Consider the following 24,179-nt stretch of genomic DNA (forward strand, 5'->3'; position numbering starts at 1 on the left):
AGATGATTTTGTTTGTGTTCTAACTGGCATTGTTCAATTGATGTGATGGTCAGGTAGAGTGCGTTGAGCTTCTCATTCAATTCTTTGAATTGTATTTCAGGACTTGTCCGGCTATGTTTTTTTTAACTTCGTCTAACAGATTTTTGTTTTGTCTTACCGTGACTTCTTGGAATTGACTTTCTCAATGATTTACCTCACTCACAAAAATGACTTCTGAGCTCACTTATAAAACTTTAAATTTTGTGAAGATTTACTTATTAAAGGTCAATAGTGTGCATCTAAGTAGTGCCAAACATATGCCCTAATTCTTGAATATTGAGTCTTTGATTTTTTGATTTCGGATATCAATTTTGGGATCTTTTCCGTTTGTGTCCCCCCCCAAATATTGCAAGTGCATCTGGGGGGTGCAAACAATATGCGCCTACTAGCTGAGGGGCCACAATCGGAAAAGATCCTAATTTTGAAAAGCCCTATTAGGGCTTTCTCCTTATAGCGTTTATGTGTCTCATAAAAATGAGACAGTCCGAAGCTAACCCAAAAAAGTCTAGTGGACTATTAAAGGACTGGTGGTCGATCTGTCTTTTTTCTTTCTATAGTTGTTACAATTCATGTAACGCCACAAGCGTCTATCGCGGCTATTTTCCGGCACTCTGCCGGGTATGTTTTTATTTTGCTCACTTTCAGAAAATTTTTCTGTTGTCTTATCACTTAGTATCATCAATGTCAGGTCCCATTGGCTGATAATAAGGCGTAAAAGAACCAAATAATGGTCCGAGTTATTAGTTCATCAGTTTTCATGACTCTGACCATTTTTTTCAAAAATTATGAGTTAACTTATGAGTTTTGTTGTTCTTTTTTGTATTTTTGGTGATCTTATGGTTTATTCTCATTATTAACAGGACTAATAGGTTGCTAATAGGGATTATTTTAGTCTATTAAATCGTTTCTATTCAAAGTTGATGCCGTCTATGACTTTGACATCAATTGGTTTCGAGAAATGTTATCGAATGTTTGAGTTTTTGAGTTTTTGTTAATTTTTCTATCTTTTATCTTTGTCTCATTATTAATTGCTCTTGAACGAAGTTCATAGCAATTATTGTAAACGTGTGTGTTTTTCATGCAAATTTTTCGCTTGACAATTTTGTGCTTTCTTTTAGAACATTTTTTGACTTCCCAAGTGACTTTTTCACGCTTTCGTCCTTCATTTTTGAGTGATCTCTAGTGCTTCGATGTTGCTAATATAAAATCGGTTGCGGCGTAGCAGAATTGAATGACTTGTAGCGCAGTGGTTAGTGAGGGTGGCCATGTATCGAGAGGTCAGTGGTTCGAATCCTTGTTGGGTCAAAGTTTTTTGCACGGATAAAGAAAAAGTGATCTAGGCTAGAGCCCCTGATGAATTAAATTGCCTCGCCTGTCGTTCAAGAGCAATTCTTCCGACATTTGTCGGTTTATGTTCAAGAAATGATGAAGGCCTTTTGCGAGACCAAATTGTTTGTTGTGGCCATTTTAGGATCTATATGGTACTACAATCACAAACACGCAAAATGATACTAAATTTTGCAATTTTTTTCAGGTTTTTTTTGAAAATTTTTGTCATTTTTTGTGTTTTTTAGCCCTAGTTGTCAAGAGACCTCCTCTAGGCTTCGATAAAGGACTCAATGATAGATTACTGCACATTTTCTATTGGTAATGGATTGGTTTTCATGTTTTTGCCATCATGAATTTTAGCAATTTTTGACAAAACTTGTGCAATTTTTTTTCCTATTTTTTGACATCATCATTTTTCAAGTTGTTTGAGTCCCAGGGGCCAGAAAACCTCATCAGGGGTAGGATAATAAGTTACTGAAAAAATTTTAGATGCAATGAATTAGGTTTCAACTTTTGATTACCACAAGTTTTAACAATTTTTTTTGGGCAAAATTCGCATTTTTTTTCAGGTTTTCGAAAATTTTCGTCATTTTTTCAGTTTTTCAAGCTTCAGGGACCAGGCAATCTTCTGTGAGGTTTGCAGCATAGCAAAATAAGTGACTCGTAGCGATGTGGTTTGTGCGGGTGGTCTTGGATCGAGAGGTCAGTGGTTCGAATCCCGGTGGGGTCAAAGTTTTTTGCACCCATAAAGAAAAGTTGATCTAGACTAAAGACCATGAATTAAATTGCCTCGCCTGTCGTTCAAGAGCAATTCTTCCGAAATTTGTCGCTTTATGTTTGACTGTTTTTCTTTATTTATTTCTAAAAAAGTTTTTTTTGTTTAAAACTTTATTTCATCGAAGAACTATTAGTGATTTTTTGAATTTTGCAAGTATTCATTGAACTTATTGCTGTCTTATCACTTGACCTCATTGATGAAATGTTGCATCGGTTACTTATTAGAAAGAAGGGAATTAAATTAGTGGCATAAGTTCTAAGAAATCGTTTTGATTTTAACCATGTCTTTAAAATTTAGATCTGAATTTTTAGTCTTGATTTTTTGTTCTTGTGGTAAAATTGCTTAATCTCAATAGTGTCAAGCTAACTGTTCTCATTGGACATCTAAAGCGGCTTATTTTTTGGCAGATCCAAGCTAATTGTTTTCTTTGGTTTGTTATTCAGGACTTATACTGCTATGTTTTTTTAATTCGTCGTCTCATCCAGGATTCTTGCGTTCTGACTTTTTGGAATTGACTTTTTCATTTTCAGTGACTTCTACTGCTTTGCATTTGAAATTTGTGTGTGTGTGTGTGTGTGACGTCATTTGTTATGCTTTCAGGCTAAATGCTAGACTGACCTCACTCAAAAAAGTGACTTCTTGAAATCACTTTTATAACTTTAAATTGTAGGAAAATTTACTAGTTAAAGATCAATAGTGTGCATCTAAGTAGTGCCAAACGTATATGCCTTAATTCTTGAGTATTAGAGTCTTGAGTTTTTGATTTAAAATATGAATTTTTATAAAGCTCTGTTAGGGCTTTTTCCTTTTAGAGAGTATGTGTATCATAAAAATGACAGTCCGGGTCTAACCCAAAAAGTCTAGTGGTCTATTAAAGGACGGGTGGTCAACCTATCTATCTTATTTCTTTAGTTGTTTCAATTCATGGAAGGCCCCTAGCAAGCGTCTATCGCAGCTATTTTCCCGCAATCTGCCGACTGTTTTTTTTACAATTCAAAGGAAATGTGTTGCATTGGTGCGCCGTCCTTGAAGAGTAATGGTAATCTATTTTAGTTGCTCTAACGAAACTGCTTTTGACTTATCTGTGACTTCAAAGTATGCATGCTATGCTGTGTTACAAGATTTTAGTACATGTTTATTTGTTTTTTAATAGCTGGCGTCAGCCTTTCAACGGCTATTATTAAGGCGCTCTCCTTTTTTTTAATTAGCTTTTTCTTTTGATCACGTTTTTCGGTTTACTTAAGTCGCGATTTTCACGCTTGACTTCTGACTTACTTCACCCACTGTTTCAACTAAATAGATTTTAATTTTTTTCAGGCGTTGAATTGCGCAATGTGATGAATACTTTCAAAGTTAAAAGAGCGAAATCAAAATAGACGGGATAAACCTATAAAGCCCGTTCATTAAGTCATTGAGATTTATGTAATCAAAGTTCAACAAATTTTTTGCTTTTTGACATTGGTATTAAGCTTTTTAGCTTTCAGTTTAGAAGCTGAATTAAGTATAGTTCTAGAATCTAACTGAAACTGCACGCCAAATTAGAACACTTTGACACAACTTTGTTTCAACTAAAGTGATTTTTAATTCTTTCACGTATTCAATTAGGCAATCTAGTGAATACGGTCAAATTCAAAAGAACAATTAAAAGAAACTGGATAAACCGATAAAGCCCGGTCATTAAGTCATAATGCATAAGGTTATCAAAGTTCATTAAAGCGAATGCTAGCTGGCAATAGTGATATTCCTAGTAGCCTTCTGTTTAAAAGCTGAATTAAGTGTATTAGAAACTACCCGAATATGCAGAATTTACACACCAAATAAGAACCCTTTGACACAGAAATTCTGTCAAATTCTATCTCTAATTTTTTTCGTTTTCTGGTTCAATCCCAATGTGCGTCAACTGGGTCAACGGCAGCTATTTTCCGGCAATTTTCCGGCTATGTTCTTGCTTTGACGCACCTAATTTTCAAAAATTATATTTTGCTAGTTTTCTCAGTTTTTTGCCAATATTGCATTGTCTGTTATTGATTTCCACAAGTTTGTTTTTTTACGCTTTCTATAGTTGCATGGTCTCAATTTTTTTGTGTTGTTTTGATTTTTCACATAAAACTAGTGCTTGGAATATCAAATTTTAGAATCCTTCAGAATTTTTTTTGTTTTTTGCTCATATATGATTGTGGATTGTTGGCTGTCATAGTTTGCTGTTGCTGGACAAATGTTGTTTGGCAGGTGTCCAATTAATTCAATGGTTTGGATTATGATTCAGGACTTGTCTTGCTGTGTTCTTTTACTTCCTCGAAAAAAGTTTTTATTTGCTTCACCTTAGCTCACAGCTTGTTCAATATTTTGCCCTCTCTAGGCTAGTCTCACTCTTTCTGTCCTAAGTGGTTTTCGGCAAACTAATTTAGGATCAATTGAGTCATTATCGGAAAAGGAAATAAAAAATTTTAGATACCGCTACTCGAATCGTTCCTAACGGTTGTGTTACCATATATAATGCTTATTGGTATTGATAGCAGCCCCTGTATCCTCTCATTGAGAAACAGAGGTATGGTCAATTCGAAACGACATGAAATAGTTTGCACTTTAAAAATGGTTTTGTACAAAAATCAATTTCTGTTCTTTCAATCCAAATCGGGGTAATGGGAATCAATGGCGACTATTTTCAGTATAGCTACATAATCTAGAAGATAGCGAAGAGCTGTATTGTGGTTAACTTTGAGATCATCAATCGAAGCATTTTAATGAAGGTGATTTTTGTGACCCGTTTTTCTAAATTTTGTGTACCTAAGTCTGTCGAAAAGTTATAAATAACATATCTTTCATAATGACTAAGGGGAATGATATTATTCATTCGAAATTCGTCTCGGGTCACAATTTATGTTCTTGAAGCGTACGAGAAATTGGTCAAACAGTGGGTGCTGCTGACCAACACTGGAAGCTCCAATGACGTCATATCAGTTCAAGGAGGCGGAATGTGCCATGTCAGTTTCCCTCCACTCAACATCGCCCGCTTGTTGGTTGTGAACGGACACTGCGAACAGGTCTACAACGTACCGGAGTACCTGGAATTTCTACTGGCTAAAGTGCCCAGAAAGCCATACGCCGATGATGAGATATTGGACGATAAGTTAGTTTTTTAATAGCTCTTAAACGAAGTTTGTAGCAAATCTATCAGTCCTGTTGTCTTTTTCATGAGATTTTTTGTCTGACGCTTTTCGTCCTCAAGAACGTGATAAACAGGTAAAGCCCGGAGGGCACTAAGTCGCCGAGCAATTCATCGAAGCTGCTGAAAAGACAAGATTATAGTATAAAGAGCAGTTTTTGGCCTGTTTGGAACCCCTTCTCTGTCCTATTCAAGGTATCATTTGGTGGCCGATTGGGAAGGTATCAATTGGGACGCGATTTTGGTTCCTCTGATGGGGTAATATTTCACTTTGTTAGTTTTTTTATACTATTTCTCCTTCAAGGGCTCCTTGTTGCGCTTTTGACGATCACTGTTTAGTGTCGAAAAATCTTATATTTATCGCAAAGAAGAGTTTTTGGTTGACACTGTCATCTGCGTTTGGTTTGATGAGAAAATTGTAGTTATTGGAACAGCAGTTTTTTATGTGCTGCCCAGTTACAGAATTGGTCTAATTACATAGCAAATAAAATGCACCCGCTAAACTTGTCCCAAAAGAAAAGATCCGAAAAATCAAATGATGCAAATTTTAGTTGCCTGCGTCAGATAGTGGACAAATTGACTCTTGAGTTTGACCGATTTGCGATTGTTCTGGGGATCTCTACGTCCTACAGGAACAAGGCCAGAGTTAGTTCGAAGACCAATGTCATGCAACAGAAGTTTGAGATCCTTCGCGAATGGAGGCGGAAGAATGTTGACTCAGGTGATTCATAGTTTTCCAGCTTCAGTTGTTATGTAAGACTGTCATGTATCAATTGTACACCAAAATAATTCAGGAATGTGACAGTTCCCTGGTTGTTGAAATTGAATTATTTTTTCTACTCTTAAGGTCTGCCTGTTGCCGTTTTTTCCGAAACTTGAATTCAAAAGCAGACTACCCAACCATTTCCTCTCTGCAGTGTGTTTCGGGTTCAAACCCCTAGATGGTGCCTAAAATGGGAAATAGTCCAGGTTGCCACCTTAAGCGAATGTTAACATTTTCTGTATACCTCATTTAAAAGTCTCAACTGATATTCAAAAGTGCTTTTAGGGGATCTGTGTGTCAAAATTCTCAAATCTCTGCGATCGGAGATAGTGGGGCGATATGACGTAGCTGACTGGCTAGAAGGTGTTGTAATCAAAGAACGCAATCAGTACTGGCAGAATAGGGAGAAATATCAGCACGTGCAACCCGCAACATATCGGCGAGACTACCTGTTCTCACCCGCGACTGTTGCGACTGATGAACCCTTTCTGGGAGGGAAAATTCTGGAAGAGCCGAGAACGCACAGGCCTAACAGTAGAGGGCTTTCTGATGTGTCGTTTCATGAAGAGGACGAGGATAACATAGATCCATCTGCTAATATCCTACAAAAACGTGAAGAAACACTGTTGTCAGATCAGACGGAGCTAACAGATTACGGCGATGGCGATGAAGAGTTTACCGTCGGCAACGATGTCGTTGCTGGAGTCTACAGTAACAACATCCCTGTTGATACAGACCATCGAGTTGATGAATCCAGAGCAAAGGCATTGGACTCTAATTCCTTAGACAATCAGGGGGCACACGAGGACTTATCGGTTTTTCCTGCTACTGCTAATGAATTCAGTGACAACAATGACGATGACCCACCGGAGGAAAATCTTAACCGAGAAAGTGCTGCTAGTGAAAATCCATTGGATAGGCCCGGGAGCAAAGGAAGCTCAAAAGGAGTTAAGTTTGCGCTGCAGCGGTACAAAACAGACTTGAATTCAGACCCAAAATCAGTAGCCGAAAATGGGGTTTTGTTTAGATATAAAACTTATGTCGATGTTCATAAATAGAGTATATAGATTTAGATTAGTTTTGAAGTATTGTGACGTTTTTTTTAAAGTTAGTCTAATAATCCTAAAAACATAATAATGACTTCGGGCAATAAAGTGTTCTAAAAAAGCATTCATAGTTGCTTTATAATATACTTTGTGGTAGAAAAAAAACCTAGCCCTCTTTTGTCGCCACATCTATCCGTTTGTTCAAAGCATTTGCCTTATCATAATAGTGTGCCATTGTTTGTCAGTTTTTCAGCAGTTGGAATTGAAAATACTTGTTAATAGCCGCCCTCATCTTCTCAGCCGGCTATTATTGCGCTCGTATTTTTTTTTTACTTCGTCAAACTTTTTTTCGCTTTACCATTTTGCCGCTTTTTCGACATTTTGCGTGAAATCTTTTTGACTTCTCTATGCTAGTTTCTCTCTTCTCTCATTCTGCTTAAAGTGAATTTGAACATCAGTTGCTCAGCAAAGCAATTCAAAATGAACAGAGTCGGTATAAAAAACTGAAGTCAGAAATAGAAACGGGATAAACCCATAAAGCCCAATTTTAGATGCCCGCTATTTGAACGTCGTTCCTATAAGTCTTAGTTACCACCTCTAATGCTTATTGGTGTTGATAGTAGCCCCTGTAGCCTCTCTCTAAGAAACAGAAGTATGTTCAACTACGAAATGCCATCAAAATAAATCGGACTTAAACAATATTTTTGTACAAAAATCTTTTTTTTTCAATATATTCTATTCCTTCAATCCCAATCATGCTTATTGGAATCAACGGCGGCTATTTTCCGGCAATCTGCCGGGTATGTTTGTTCATGGAGAATGAAAAGAACTGTATTTGCACTAAGTGTACAAATACTTGAACTCTTGTGTGATCTGAATTGATCTCTGATTCACGTTGAACTCGAGTGGCGGTAATTTACTGCTAAGAAGCAATTGAAAAGACAACAAAATTTGCGCAACAAATTTTGCTGCTGGTCGTTTCGTGTAAACTTTTTGTTGCAATTTTTTATCGATAGGTTTTCGTTTTTGATCACCAATTTGTTGTGATTTTTTGTCGGGATCAATCCATGAGAAACGGGATTGGATTTCAATTTCTTCCACTCATTGGTTTACGCAACGTAGGGAATACGGCCAAGGGGAAAAGAGCAAAAGCAACAGCCTAAGAACAGATAAGTCCGCGTGCTCTAAGACTTAACGTTTAAGGACTTAATGCATTAAATTAGAAAAAGTTCTTTGGAGTATAAAGCTAACTGCTATTAACAGTTGGCTGGCTTTTTTCTTCCAATTTAGAGCTTGAATTTAGTTTAACCGAACCTAATGAAATGAAACTGCAGATCAAATTAGAACACTTTGACACACACAAAAGTAAATGAGGCTGTCTTCAATTTCAATCCTATTGTCGGTCAACCGGGTCGACGGCGGCTATTTGTCGGCAAGCTGCTGGCTCTTTCTCTGATGGATTTTTTGCGTTGTTTTGCGCCACAAAGCTCAGGTGCAATTAATACACTGGCTTTTGATGTTTCTAGTGGCGGTTTTTGTTTTTAAATAGTTAATATTTGATATGAGGTGAAGGTTTTTTTTGTTACTTTTTGAGCGTAGTGCTATGCCTTTTGTGAGATTTTTGAGTCTCAGCAAATTCGTTGATCTTTAATTTGTGAACCTGAGATTTAAATATTGAATTTGGTATGTACAAAAGCAATGATGACGAACTGTACCGACCAATTTCGAGCACATTTTGACCCTTAGGAAAAATGAGAAAAGAGATTCTCACTTTCTATGTTTAATTGCTTCATTTTTGAGTGATATCTATTGCTCTCACTCCGAAGTAAAGCTTGTTGCTACTATGAATTCAGTGGCAGCATAGCAAAAATAAGGGCCTGATAGACGAGTGGGCAGTGCATCTAGTTATGGAGCGGGAGGTGAGGGGTTCGAATACCGGCGGGGGCAAATGTTTTTCCACCTGCCTGTCGATCGAGAGCAATTCTTCCGACATTAGTCGGTTTATGTTTTTTATTTCTCTCGAACGAAGTATGAAGCAATCATTGTATTTCTGTGTGTCATTTATGCAAAATTTCTGCTTTACCGCTTCGTTAACTTGATTAATAGCTCTCAAACTGTTTTAGCAATTATATTAGTTCTGTGCTTTTTTGTTTGAATTTTCGTCTCACGCCTTTTCGTATCTGATCCTCAAAAACGGGTAAAACAAATCCCGTAAGGCATTATTGAGTTGCTGAGGAGCTCACCTGGAGCCTTACTAGTCTCTAAGTATATATAACAAAGTCTTAGTTGCCCAATAGACTAAGTGCCCTGGCCCGAGGTACGAGGGGACCTGAGTTGTAGATGATACCGGCTAGGGTGGCATACAGGGGGGGGATACTTTTCGCCCGAACGGGATTCGAACCCGCGACCTATGGAATGCAGGGCCGACATCATACCTCTCCACCAAGGAGACACTGTTGATCTGGGAAATTGACCTTAGATAGTATAGTTAGATCTTAAATAGTACATAAAATACACACACTACATACATACACATAATACATACATGAAAAGTCCCTTCACATTCCGAGCTTATTTTACTTTAAAGTCCTTTGCGCGCGATGAGTACATGTAAAGTATACTAAACCAACCAATCACATTCGAGCCTCAAAAGGAAACCGGTTTAGAAAAATTAGTCATTTTACCGTTTTACACATTTCAAAACACTAGCCTAGTATTGATTTGAAAAATGACAAACCGAGTTGGAAAAGATGAAATTGATAGGGGTATTACAAACTTAGTGTTTGATAATGGAAACCGGGAGAGGCCCCCATGGCGCTGCTGTTCCAATACCGTTATCCCTCGATCTGAGATTATATTTTTGTTCAAGTGAGTATCATAATACTCATGATAAGTCTCTGTTTTGCTATGCTATTCTTGATATCGGTAAGTTGTGAGGAGAAGTCAATTTGGATTGCATTACTTTCGAGTCTAGTTGGCTATATTTTACCATATCCTTAACTATGAATATAGTAATTCTCACAAACGATAGAATCTTCATGGCGGTTGTAGGCCCAAGTGGTTGTAGGCCCAACCGACCTAATATTCAACATGTTGCTAAGTTCTTTGTTCTACCCTGCATTTCCCAAAATTTTTTACTTCTACAAAGAGTTCCAGGACACATTTACATCTATGCAGCAAAAATACCACTATACATTTGCAGCAAAAATACCACAAATTGAGTTCATGAAGTATTCTGGATTGGATATAACAAAAAGTTTTGGGATGTTCTGCTCATTTACGACGACTCATGCGAGGAAATTTTTAACGATAAGAATTCGTGAAAATAGCTTCATCTGGACGTCATCGTAGACTTCACGTGTTTTATGTGAAGCATAATTTGTTCCAACAGAACAAGTGATCACGAACAATTGACCTAAACACCACTTATATAATTTTATTCAAATCACTGCGTGACATTCAACAGATTGAATACCTTGGAAAACAGTTGAACTCTCCAATTACTCAAAGACGCATACAAATTAGCAACAACTCAGCCCTATGGACATTTAATCTTTGACCTAGATCCAAAAACAACTCAAGGCTTACGATTTTCATCTCAACTCATTGGTCCCAAACCATCAATTTTCTATATTCCTTTGGAGAAAGCCATTGTTACACCAATTACGAATGAAAAGGAAACATTTGTTTATGCTCAAGCAGTGGGCAAAAAGCACAAAAAAGAACTCAATCATTGAATCCAAACTAGTTAGAGACAGCGACTTCATTTGGTTTCTGAGTGATTGTGTGATGAACGTACTCTCTGGAGTTTTTCCGGTCAATAAAAAAGAACTAAAAAAATTTGAATAAACTCTGCGTAAACTTTCGAATAGGAAAGTAGGGAAAACGGAACGATTAAAACTGATTGAATCTCCCTCGGGCACCAGTCTCTTTCAACTCATAGCGTTACCCTGCATTGAATATCTAGAACAATGCATACTGAAGAGTTTGTGTTAATACCTAAACAGATATTTACAAGAGAACAACCTCATATATCTCAATTACTCAGCAAGAAAGATATTCACAACCCAGCCAAGCAGATATCGCTTCTACAAAGAAACAAGTAACCATCAGCTCGCCCTGCCTCGCAACAGTATACAGAGCAACAAACTTACGCTTCAATGGATGATACAAGTACAATAAGCAAGTCTATGGAAAAATCATTTACGACAGACGACACATCAATTATTATCTAAGTCATTTTTGTCCTTTGTACCATAGTATAAGTCTTTTAGAAGCTCCCACATAAGCAGCTGATCATTTTATATCTGAGTTATTTTTGTCCTCAGTACCTTCAATCCATTGTATAAGTCTTTTAAAAGCTCCCACTTAAGTAGTTAATAATTTTTATATCGAAGTCATTTTTGTCCTCAGTACCTTCAATTCATAGAATAAGTCTTTTAAAAGCTACCACATAAGCAGTTGCTCAATTTATAACTATGTCATTTTTGTCCTCTGTTCCTTCAATCCATAGTATAAGTCTTTTAAAGCCTCCCACATAAGCAGTTGATCAATTAATATCCAAGTCATTTTTGTTCTCAGTACCTTCAGTCCAGAGTATAAGTCATTTAAAAGCTTCACATAAGCAGTTGCTCAATTTATATCAGTCGTTTTTGTCCTCATTACCTTCAATCCATAGTATAAGATTTTTAAAAGCTCCCACATAAGCAGTTAATCAATTTATATCTAAGTCATTTTTGTCCTCAGTATCATCAATCCATAGTATAAATCTTTTAAAAGCTCCCACATAAGCAGTTGATCAATTAATATTTTAGTCATTTTTTGTGCTCAGTATCTTCAATCCATAGTATAATTCTTTTAAAAGCTCCCACATAAGCAGTTGCTCAATTTATATCCAAGTCGCTTTTGTCCTCAGTACCTTCAATCCATGGTATAAGTCTTTTAAAAGCTCCCACATAAGCAGTTAATCAATTTATATCTAAGTCATTTTTGTCCTCGGTATCATCAATCCATAGTATAAATCTTTTAAAAGCTCCCACATAAGCAGTTGATCAATTAATATCTTAGTCATTTTTTGTCCTCAGTATCTTCAATCCATAGTATAAGTCTTTTAAAAGCTCCCACTTAAGTAGTTAATAATTTTATATCGAAGTCATTTTTCTCCTCAGTACCTTCAATTCATAGAATAAGTCTTTTAAAAGCTACCACATAAGCAGTTGCTCAATTTATATCTATGTCATTTTTGTCCTCTGTTCCTTCAATCCATAGTATAAGTCTTTAAAGCCTCTCACATAAGCAGTTGATCAATTAATATCCAAGTCATTTTTGTCCTCAGTACCTTCAGTCCAGAGTATAAATCATTTAAAAGCTCCCACATGAGCAGTTGCTCATTTTATATCTAAGTAGTTTTTGTCCTCAGTATCTTCAATCCATAGTATAAGTCTTTTAAAAGCTCCCACATAGGCAGTTGCTCAATTTATATCCAAGTCGCTTTTGTCCTCAGTACCTTCAAGCCATGGTATAAGTCTTTTAAAAGCTCCCACATAAGCAGTTGATCAATTTATATCTAAGTCATTTTTGTCATCAGTACCTTCAATCCATAGTATACGTCTTTTAGAAGCTCCCACATAAGCAGTTGATCAATTTATATCCAAGTCATTTTTGTCATCAGTACCTTCAATCCATTGTATAAGTCTTTTAAAAGCTCCCACTTAAGTAGTTAATAATTTTATATCGAAGTCATTTTTGTCCTCAGTACCTTCAATTCATAGAATAAGTCTTTTAAAAGCTACCACATAAGCAGTTGCTCAATTTATATCTATGTCATTTTTGTCCTCTGTTCCTTCAATCCATAGTATAAGTCTTTAAAGCCTCTCACATAAGCAGTTGATCAATTAATATCCAAGTCATTTTTGTCCTCAGTATCATCAATCCATAGTATAAATCTTTTAAAAGCTCCCACATAAGCATTTGATCAATTAATATCTTAGTCATTTTTTGTCCTCAGTATCTTCAATCCATAGTATAAGTCTTTTAAAAGCTCCCACATAGGCAGTTGCTCAATTTATATCCAAGTCGCTTTTGTCCTCAGTACCTTCAAGCCATGGTATAAGTCTTTTAAAAGCTCCCACATAAGCAGTTGATCAATTTATATCTAAGTCATTTTTGACATCAGTACCTTCAATCCATAGTATACGTCTTTTAGAAGCTCCCACATAAGCAGTTGCTCAATTTATATCAAAGTCGCTTTTGTCCTCAGTACCTTCAATCCATGGTATAAGTCTTTTAAAAGCTCCCACATAAGCAGTTGATCAATTTATGTCCAAGTCATTTTTGTCATCAGTACCTTCAATCCATAGTATACGTCTTTTAGAAGCTCCCACATAAGCAGTTGCTCAATTTATATCTGAGTCGTTTTTGTCCTCAGTACCTTCAATCCATAGTATAAGTCTTTTAAAAGCTCCCACATAATCAGTTGCTCAATTTTTATCAGGGTCTTTTTTGTCCGCAGTACCTTCAATCCATAGTATAAGTCTTTTAAAAGCCCCCACATAAGCAGTTAATCAATTTATATCTAAGTTATTTTTGTCCTCACTACCTTCAATATACAGTATGTCTTTTAAAAGCTCCCACTTAAACAGTTGATCAATTTATATCCAAGTCATTATTGTCCTCAGTACGTTCAATCCATAGTATCAGTCTTTTAAAATCTCCCACTTAAGCAGTTAATCAATTTATATCTAAGTCATTTTTGTCCTCAGTACCTTCAATCCGTAGTATACGTCTTTTAGAAGCTCCCACATAAGCAGTTGCTCAATTTATATCCGAGTCGTTTTTGTCCTCAGTATCTTCAATCCATAGTATAAGTCTTTTAAAAGCTCCCACATAGGCAGTTGCTCAATTTTTATCAGGGTCTTTTTTGTCCGCAGTTCCTTCAATCCATAGTATAAGTCTTTTAAAAGCTCCCACATAAGCAGTTAATCAATTTATATCTAAGTTATTTATGTCCTCACTACCTTCAATATACAGTATGTCTTTTAAAAGCTCCCACTTAAACAGTTGATCAATTTATATCCAAGTCATTTTTGTCCTCAGTACGTTCAATCCATAATATCAGTCTTTTAAAATCTCCCACTTAAGCAGTTAATCAATTTATATCAAAGTCATTTTTATCCGCAGTACCTTCAATCCATAGTATAAGTCTTTTAAAAGCTCCCACATAAGCAGTTAATCAATTTATATCTAAGTTATGTTTGTCCTCACTACCTTCAATATACAGTATGTCTTTTAAAAGCTCCCACTTAAACATTTGATCAATTTATATCCAAGTCATTTTTGTCCTCAGTACGTTCAATCCATAGTATCAGTCTTTTAAAATCTCCCACTTAAGCAGTTAATCAATTTATATCCAATCCATTTTTGTCCTCGTTACCTTCAATCCATAGTATACGTCTTTTAGAAGCTCCCATATAAGCAGTTGCTCAATTTATATCTGAGTCGTTTTTGTCCTCAGTACCTTCAATCCATAGTATAAGTCTTTTAAAAGCTCCCACATAATCAGTTGCTCAATTTTTATCAGGGTCTTTTTTGTCCGCAGTACCTTCAATCCATAGTTTAAGTCTTTTAAAAGCTCCCACATAAGCAGTTAATCAATTTATATCTAAGTTATTTATGTCCTCACTACCTTCAATATACAGTATGTCTTTTAAAAGCTCCCACTTAAACAGTTGATCAATTTATATCCAAGTCATTTTTGTCCTCAGTACGTTCAATCCATAATATCAGTCTTTTAAAATCTCCCACTTAAGCAGTTAATCAATTTATATCTAAGTCATTTTTGTCCGCAGTACCTTCAATCCATAGTATAAGTCTTTTAAAAGCTCCCACATAAGCAGTTAATCAATTTATATCTAAGTTATTTTTGTCCTCACTACCTTCAATATACAGTATGTCTTTTAAAAGCTCCCACTTAAACAGTTGATCAATTTATATCCAAGTCATTTTTGTCCTCAGTACGTTCAATCCATAGTATCAGTCTTTTAAAGTCTCCCACTTAAGCAGTTAATCAATTTATATCTAAGTCATTTTTGTCCTCAGTACCTTCAATCCATAGTATACGTCTTTTAGAAGCTCCCACATAAGCAGTTGCTCAATTTATATCCGAGTCGTTTTTGTCCTCAGTACCTTCAATCCATAGTATAAGTCTTTTAAAAGCTCCCACATAAGCAGTTAATCAATTTATATCTAAGTCATTTTTGTCCTCAGTACCTTCAATCCATAGTATACGTCTTTTAAAAGCTCCCACATAAGCAGTTAATCAATTTATATCTAAGTTATTTTTGTCCTCACTACCTTCAATATACAGTATGTCTTTTAAAAGCCCCCACTTAAACAGTTGATCAATTTATATTCAAGTCATTTTTGTCCTCAGTACGTTCAATCCATAGTATCAGTCTTTTAAAATCTCCCACTTAAGCAGTTAATCAATTTATATCAAAGTCATTTTTGTCCGCATTACCTTCAATCCATAGTATAAGTCTTTTAAAAGCTCCCACATAAGCAGTTAATCAATTTATATCTAAGTTATGTTTGTCCTCACTACCTTCAATATACAGTATGTCTTTTAAAAGCTCCCACTTAAACATTTGATCAATTTATATCCAAGTCATTTTTGTCCTCAGTACGTTCAATCCATAGTATCAGTCTTTTAAAATCTCCCACTTAAGCAGTTAATCAATTTATATCCAAGTCATTTTTGTCCTCAGTACCTTCAATCCATAGTATACGTCTTTTAGAAGCTCCCATATAAGCAGTTGCTCAATTTATATCTGAGTCGTTTTTGTCCTCAGTACCTTCAATCCATAGTATAAGTCTTTTAAAAGCTCCCACATAAGCAGTTAATCAATTTATATCTAAGTTATTTTTGTCCTCACTACCTTCAATATACAGTATGTCTTTTAAAAGCTCCCACTTAAACAGTTGATCAATTTATATCCAAGTCATTTTTGTCCTCAGTACGTTCAATCCATAGTATCAGTCTTTTAAAGTCTCCCACTTAAGCAGTTAATCAATTTATATCTAAGTCATTTTTGTCCTCAGTACCTTCAATCCATAGTATACGTCTTTTAGAAGCTCCCACATAAGCAGTTGCTCAATTTATATCCGAGTCGTTTTTGTCCTCAGTACCTTCAATCCATAGTATAAGTCTTTTAAAAGCTCCCACATAAGCAGTTAATCAATTTATATCTAAGTCATTTTTGTCCTCAGTACCTTCAATCCATAGTATACGTCTTTTAAAAGCTCCCACATAAGCAGTTAATCAATTTATATCTAAGTTATTTTTGTCCTCACTACCTTCAATATACAGTATGTCTTTTAAAAGCCCCCACTTAAACAGTTGATCAATTTATATTCAAGTCATTTTTGTCCTCAGTACGTTCAATCCATAGTATCAGTCTTTTAAAATCTCCCACTTAAGCAGTTAATCAATTTATATCAAAGTCATTTTTGTCCGCATTACCTTCAATCCATAGTATAAGTCTTTTAAAAGCTCCCACATAAGCAGTTAATCAATTTATATCTAAGTTATGTTTGTCCTCACTACCTTCAATATACAGTATGTCTTTTAAAAGCTCCCACTTAAACATTTGATCAATTTATATCCAAGTCATTTTTGTCCTCAGTACGTTCAATCCATAGTATCAGTCTTTTAAAATCTCCCACTTAAGCAGTTAATCAATTTATATCCAAGTCATTTTTGTCCTCAGTACCTTCAATCCATAGTATACGTCTTTTAGAAGCTCCCATATAAGCAGTTGCTCAATTTATATCTGAGTCGTTTTTGTCCTCAGTACCTTCAATCCATAGTATAAGTCTTTTAAAAGCTCCCACATAATCAGTTGCTCAATTTTTATCAGGGTCTTTTTTGTCCGCAGTACCTTCAATCCATAGTATAAGTCTTTTAAAAGCTCCCACATAAGCAGTTAATCAATTTATATCTAAGTTATTTATGTCCTCACTACCTTCAATATACAGTATGTCTTTTAAAAGCTCCCACTTAAACAGTTGATCAATTTATATCCAAGTCATTTTTTTCCTCAGTACGTTCAATCCATAATATCAGTCTTTTAAAATCTCCCACTTAAGCAGTTAATCAATTTATATCTAAGTCATTTTTGTCCGCAGTACCTTCAATCCATAGTATAAGTCTTTTAAAAGCTCCCACATAAGCAGTTAATCAATTTATATCTAAGTTATTTTTGTCCTCACTACCTTCAATATACAGTATGTCTTTTAAAAGCTCCCACTTAAACAGTTGATCAATTTATATCCAAGTCATTTTTTTCCTCAGTACGTTCAATCCATAATATCAGTCTTTTAAAATCTCCCACTTAAGCAGTTAATCAATTTATATCTAAGTCATTTTTGTCCGCAGTACCTTCAATCCATAGTATAAGTCTTTTAAAAGCTCCCACATAAGCAGTTAATCAATTTATATCTAAGTTATTTTTGTCCTCACTACCTTCAATATACAGTATGTCTTTTAAAAGCTCCCACTTAAACAGTTGATCAATTTATATCCAAGTCATTTTTGTCCTCAGTACGTTCAATCCATAGTATCAGTCTTTTAAAATCTCCCACTTAAGCAGTTAATCAATTTATATCTAAGTCATTTTTGTCCTCAGTACCTTCAATCCATAGTATACGTCTTTTAGAAGCTCCCACATAAGCAGTTGCTCAATTTATATCCGAGTCGTTTTTGTCCTCAGTACCTTCAATCCATAGTATAAGTCTTTTAAAAGCTCCCACATAAGCAGTTAATCAATTTATATCTAAGTTATTTTTGTCCTCACTACCTTCAATATACAGTATGTCTTTTAAAAGCTCCCACTTAAACAGTTGATCAATTTATATCCAAGTCATTTTTTTCCTCAGTACGTTCAATCCATAATATCAGTCTTTTAAAATCTCCCACTTAAGCAGTTAATCAATTTATATCTAAGTCATTTTTGTCCGCAGTACCTTCAATCCATAGTATAAGTCTTTTAAAAGCTCCCACATAAGCAGTTAATCAATTTATATCTAAGTTATTTATGTCCTCACTACCTTCAATATACAGTATGTCTTTTAAAAGCTCCCACTTAAACAGTTGATCAATTTATATCCAAGTCATTTTTTTCCTCAGTACGTTCAATCCATAATATCAGTCTTTTAAAATCTCCCACTTAAGCAGTTAATCAATTTATATCTAAGTCATTTTTGTCCGCAGTACCTTCAATCCATAGTATAAGTCTTTTAAAAGCTCCCACATAGTCAGTTAATCAATTTATATCTAAGTTATTTTTGTCCTCACTACCTTCAATATATAGTATGTCTTTTAAAAGCTCCCACTTAAACAGTTGATCAATTTATATCCAAGTCATTTTTGTCCTCAGTACGTTCAATCCATAGTATCAGTCTTTTAAAATCTCCCACTTAAGCAGTTAATCAATTTATATCTAAGTCATTTTTGTCCTCAGTACCTTCAATCCATAGTATACGTCTTTTAGAAGCTCCCACATAAGCAGTTGCTCAATTTATATCCGAGTCGTTTTTGTCCTCAGTACCTTCAATCCATAGTATAAGTCTTTTAAAAGCTCCCACATAAGCAGTTAATCAATTTATATCAAAGTTATTTTTGTCCTCACTACCTTCAATATACAGTATGTCTTTTAAAAGCTCCCACTTAAGCAGTTGATCAATTTATATTCAAGTCTTTTTTGTCCTCAGTACGTTCAATCCATAGTATCAGTCTTTTAAACTCTCCCACTTAAGCAGTTAATCAATTTATATCTAAGTCATTTTTGTCCTCAGTACCTTCAATCCATAGTATACGTCTTTTAAAAGCTCCCACATAATCAGTTGCTCAATTTTTTATCAGGGTCATTTTTGTCCGCAGTACCTTCAATCCATAGTATAAGTCTTTTAAAAGCTCCCACATAAGCAGTTAATCAATTTATATCTAAGTTATTTATGTCCTCACTACCTTCAATATACAGTGTCTTTTAAAAGCTCCCACTTAAACAGTTGATCAATTTATATCCAAGTCATTTTTGTCCTCAGTACGTTCAATCCATAGTATCAGTCTTTTAAAATCTCCCACTTAAGCAGTTAATCAATTTATATCTAAGTCATTTTTGTCCTCAGTACCTTCAATCCATAGTATAAGTCTTCTAGAAGCTCCCGCATAAGCAGTTGCTCAATTTATATCTGAGTCGTTTTTGTCCTCAGTACCTTCAATCCATAGTATAAGTCTTTTAAAACCTCCCACATAATCAGTTGCTCAATTTATATCTGAGTCGTTTTTGTCCTCAGTACCTTCAATCCATAGTATAAGTCTTTTAAAAGCTCCCACATAATCAGTTGCTCAATTTTTTATCAGGGTCATTTTTGTCCGCAGTACCTTCAATCCATAGTATAAGTCTTTTAAAAGCTCCCACATAAGCAGTTGATCAATTTATGTCTAAGTCATTTTTGTCATCAGTACCTTCAATCCATAGTATACGTCTTTTAGAAGCTCCCACATAAGCAGTTGCTCAATTTATATCTGAGTCGTTTTTGTCCTCAGTACCTTCAATCCATAGTATAAGTCTTTTAAAACCTCCCACATAATCAGTTGCTCAATTTATATCTGAGTCGTTTTTGTCCTCAGTACCTTCAATCCATAGTATAAGTCTTTTAAAAGCTCCCACATAATCAGTTGCTCAATTTTTTATCAGGGTTATTTTTGTCCGCAGTACCTTCAATCCATAGTATAAGTCTTTTAAAAGCTCCCACATAAGCAGTTAATCAATTTATATCTAAGTTATTTTTGTCCTCACTACCTTCAATATACAGTATGTCTTTTAAAAGCTCCCACTTAAACAGTTGATCAATTTATATCCAAGTCATTTTTGTCCTCAGTACGTTCAATCCATAGTATCAGTCTTTAAAATCTCCCACTTAAGCAGTTGATCAATTTATATCCAAGTCATTTTTGTCATCAGTACCTTCAATCCATTGTATAAGTCTTTTAAAAGCTCCCACTTAAGTAGTTAATAATTTTATATCGAAGTCATTTTTGTCCTCAGTACCTTCAATTCATAGAATAAGTCTTTTAAAAGCTACCACATAAGCAGTTGATCAATTTATATCTAAGTCATTTTTGTCATCAGTACCTTCAATCCATAGTATACGTCTTTTAGAAGCTCCCACATAAGCAGTTGATCAATTTATATCCAAGTCATTTTTGTCATCAGTACCTTCAATCCATTGTATAAGTCTTTTAAAAGCTCCCACTTAAGTAGTTAATAATTTTATATCGAAGTCATTTTTGTCCTCAGTACCTTCAATTCATAGAATAAGTCTTTTAAAAGCTACCACATAAGCAGTTGCTCAATTTATATCTATGTCATTTTTGTCCTCTGTTCCTTCAATCCATAGTATAAGTCTTTAAAGCCTCTCACATAAGCAGTTGATCAATTAATATCCAAGTCATTTTTGTCCTCAGTATCATCAATCCATAGTATAAATCTTTTAAAAGCTCCCACATAAGCATTTGATCAATTAATATCTTAGTCATTTTTTGTCCTCAGTATCTTCAATCCATAGTATAAGTCTTTTAAAAGCTCCCACATAGGCAGTTGCTCAATTTATATCCAAGTCATTTTTGTCCACAGTACGTTCAATCCATAGTATCAGTCTTTTAAAATCTCCCACTTAAGCAGTTAATCAATTTATATCTAAGTCTTTTTTGTTCTCAGTACCTTCAATCCATAGTATACGTCTTTTAGAAGCTCCCACATAAGCAGTTGCTCAATTTATATCCGAGTAGTTTTTGTCCTCAGTACCTTCACTCCATAGTATAAGTCTTTTAAAAGCTCCCACATAATCAGTTGCTCAATTTTTTATCAGGGCCATTTTTGTCCGCAGTACCTTCAATCCATAGTATAAGTCTTTTAAAAGCTCCCACATAAGCAGTTGATCAATTTATGTCTAAGTCATTTTTGTCATCAGTACCTTCAATCCATAGTATACGTTTTTCAGAAGCTCCCACATAAGCAGTTGCTCAATTTATATCTGAGTCGTTTTTGTCCTCAGTACGTTCAATCCATAGTATCAGTCTTTTAAATCTACCACTTAAGCAGTTAATCAATTTATATCTAAGTCATTATTGTCCTCAGAACCTTCAATCCATAGTATACGTCTTTTAGAAGCTCCCACATAAGCAGTTGCTCAATTTATATCCAAGTCGCTTTTGTCCTCAGTACCTTCAATCCATGGTATAAGTCTTTTAAAAGCTCCCACATAAGCAGTTGATCAATTTATGTCTAAGTTATTTATGTCCTCACTACCTTCAATATACAGTATGTCTTTTAAAAGCTCCCACTTAAACAGTTGATCAATTTATATCCAAGTCATTTTTGTCCTCAGTACGTTCAATCCATAGTATCAGTCTTTTAAAGTCTCCCACTTGAGCAGTTAATCAATTTATATCTAAGTCATTTTTGTCCTCAGTACCTTCAATCCATAGTAAAAGTCTTCTAGAAGCTCCCGCATAAGCAGTTGCTCAATTTATATCTGAGTCGTTTTTGTCCTCAGAACCTTCAATCCATAGTATAAGTCTTTTAAAACCTCCCACATAATCAGTTGCTCAATTTATATCCGAGTCGTTTTTGTCCTCAGTATCTTCAATCCATAGTATAAGTCTTTTAAAAGCTCCCACATAATCAGTTGCTCAATTTTTTATCAGGGTCATTTTTGTCCGCAGTACCTTCAATCCATAGTATAAGTCTTTTAAAAGCTCCCACATAAGCAGTTGATCAATTTATGTCTAAGTCATTTTTGTCATCAGTACCTTCAATCCATAGTATACGTCTTTTAGAAGCTCCCACATAAGCAGTTGCTCAATTTATATCTGAGTCGTTTTTGTCCTCAGTACCTTCAATCCATAGTATAAGTCTTTTAAAACCTCCCACATAATCAGTTGCTCAATTTATATCTGAGTCGTTTTTGTCCTCAGTACCTTCAATCCATAGTATAAGTCTTTTAAAAGCTCCCACATAATCAGTTGCTCAATTTTTTATCAGGGTTATTTTTGTCCGCAGTACCTTCAATCCATAGTATAAGTCTTTTAAAAGCTCCCACATAAGCAGTTAATCAGTTTATATCTAACTTATTTATGTCCTCACTACCGTCAATATACAGTATGTTTTTTAAAAGCTCCCACTTAAACAGTTGATCAATTTATATCCAAGTCATTTTTGTCCTCAGTACGTTCAATCCATAGTATCAGTCTTTAAAATCTCCCACTTAAGCAGTTGATCAATTTATATCCAAGTCATTTTTGTCATCAGTACCTTCAATCCATTGTATAAGTCTTTTAAAAGCTCCCAATTAAGTAGTTAATAATTTTATATCGAAGTCATTTTTGTCCTCAGTACCTTCAATTCATAGAATAAGTCTTTTAAAAGCTACCACATAAGCAGTTGATCAATTTATATCTAAGTCATTTTTGTCATCAGTACCTTCAATCCATAGTATACGTCTTTTAGAAGCTCCCACATAAGCAGTTGATCAATTTATATCCAAGTCATTTTTGTCATCAGTACCTTCAATCCATTGTATAAGTCTTTTAAAAGCTCCCACTTAAGTAGTTAATAATTTTATATCGAAGTCATTTTGTCCTCAGTACCTTCAATTCATAGAATAAGTCTTTTAAAAGCTACCACATAAGCAGTTGCTCAATTTATATCTATGTCATTTTTGTCCTCTGTTCCTTCAATCCATAGTATAAGTCTTTAAAGCCTCTCACATAAGCAGTTGATCAATTAATATCCAAGTCATTTTTGTCCTCAGTATCATCAATCCATAGTATAAATCTTTTAAAAGCTCCCACATAAGCATTTGATCAATTAATATCTTAGTCATTTTTTGTCCTCAGTATCTTCAATCCATAGTATAAGTCTTTTAAAAGCTCCCACATAGGCAGTTTCTCAATTTATATCCAAGTCATTTTTGTCCACAGTACGTTCAATCCATAGTATCAGTCTTTTAAAATCTCCCACTTAAGCAGTTAATCAATTTATATCTAAGTCTTTTTTGTTCTCAGTACCTTCAATCCATAGTATACGTCTTTTAGAAGCTCCCACATAAGCAGTTGCTCAATTTATATCCGAGTCGTTTTTGTCCTCAGTACCTTCACTCCATAGTATAAGTCTTTTAAAAGCTCCCACATAATCAGTTGCTCAATTTTTTATCAGGGCCATTTTTGTCCGCAGTACCTTCAATCCATAGTATAAGTCTTTTAAAAGCTCCCACATAAGCAGTTGATCAATTTATGTCTAAGTCATTTTTGTCATCAGTACCTTCAATCCATAGTTTACGTTTTTCAGAAGCTCCCACATAAGCAGTTGCTCAATTTATATCTGAGTCGTTTTTGTCCTCAGTACGTTCAATCCATAGTATCAGTCTTTTAAATCTACCACTTAAGCAGTTAATCAATTTATATCTAAGTCATTATTGTCCTCAGAACCTTCAATCCATAGTATACGTCTTTTAGAAGCTCCCACATAAGCAGTTGCTCAATTTATATCCAAGTCGCTTTTGTCCTCAGTACCTTCAATCCATGGTATAAGTCTTTTAAAAGCTCCCACATAAGCAGTTGATCAATTTATGTCTAAGTTATTTATGTCCTCACTACCTTCAATATACAGTATGTCTTTTAAAAGCTCCCACTTAAACAGTTGATCAATTTATATCCAAGTCATTTTTGTCCTCAGTACGTTCAATCCATAGTATCAGTCTTTTAAAATCTCCCACTTGAGCAGTTAATCAATTTATATCTAAGTCATTTTTGTCCTCAGTACCTTCAATCCATAGTAAAAGTCTTCTAGAAGCTCCCGCATAAGCAGTTGCTCAATTTATATCTGAGTCGTTTTTGTCCTCAGAACCTTCAATCCATAGTATAAGTCTTTTAAAACCTCCCACATAATCAGTTGCTCAATTTATATCTGAGTCATTTTTGTCCTCAGTACCTTC

The 24,179-nt window shown here is 34.8% G+C and overlaps 1 protein-coding gene across 1 annotated transcript in view; it reads left to right on the forward strand.

Annotated features, from left to right (window-relative positions):
• The window catches only part of LOC142343197 (uncharacterized), an 88,020-nt gene extending 80,854 nt beyond the window's left edge, over positions 1-7,166 (forward strand). The window contains exons 16-18 of the mRNA XM_075394925.1: positions 5,039-5,276; positions 5,864-6,033; positions 6,361-7,166. Of these exons, the coding sequence (XP_075251040.1) occupies positions 5,039-5,276; positions 5,864-6,033; positions 6,361-7,133 (1,181 nt within the window). The 3' untranslated portion in view covers positions 7,134-7,166. The remainder of the gene's footprint in view (positions 1-5,038; positions 5,277-5,863; positions 6,034-6,360) is intronic.
• The last annotated feature ends 17,013 nt before the right edge of the window (positions 7,167-24,179 follow it).

This window comes from Convolutriloba macropyga, chromosome 7, assembly GCF_964194025.1.
Source record: "Convolutriloba macropyga chromosome 7, txConMacr16.3, whole genome shotgun sequence".
In the NCBI taxonomy this organism is placed as follows: Eukaryota; Metazoa; Xenacoelomorpha; order Acoela; family Convolutidae; genus Convolutriloba; species Convolutriloba macropyga.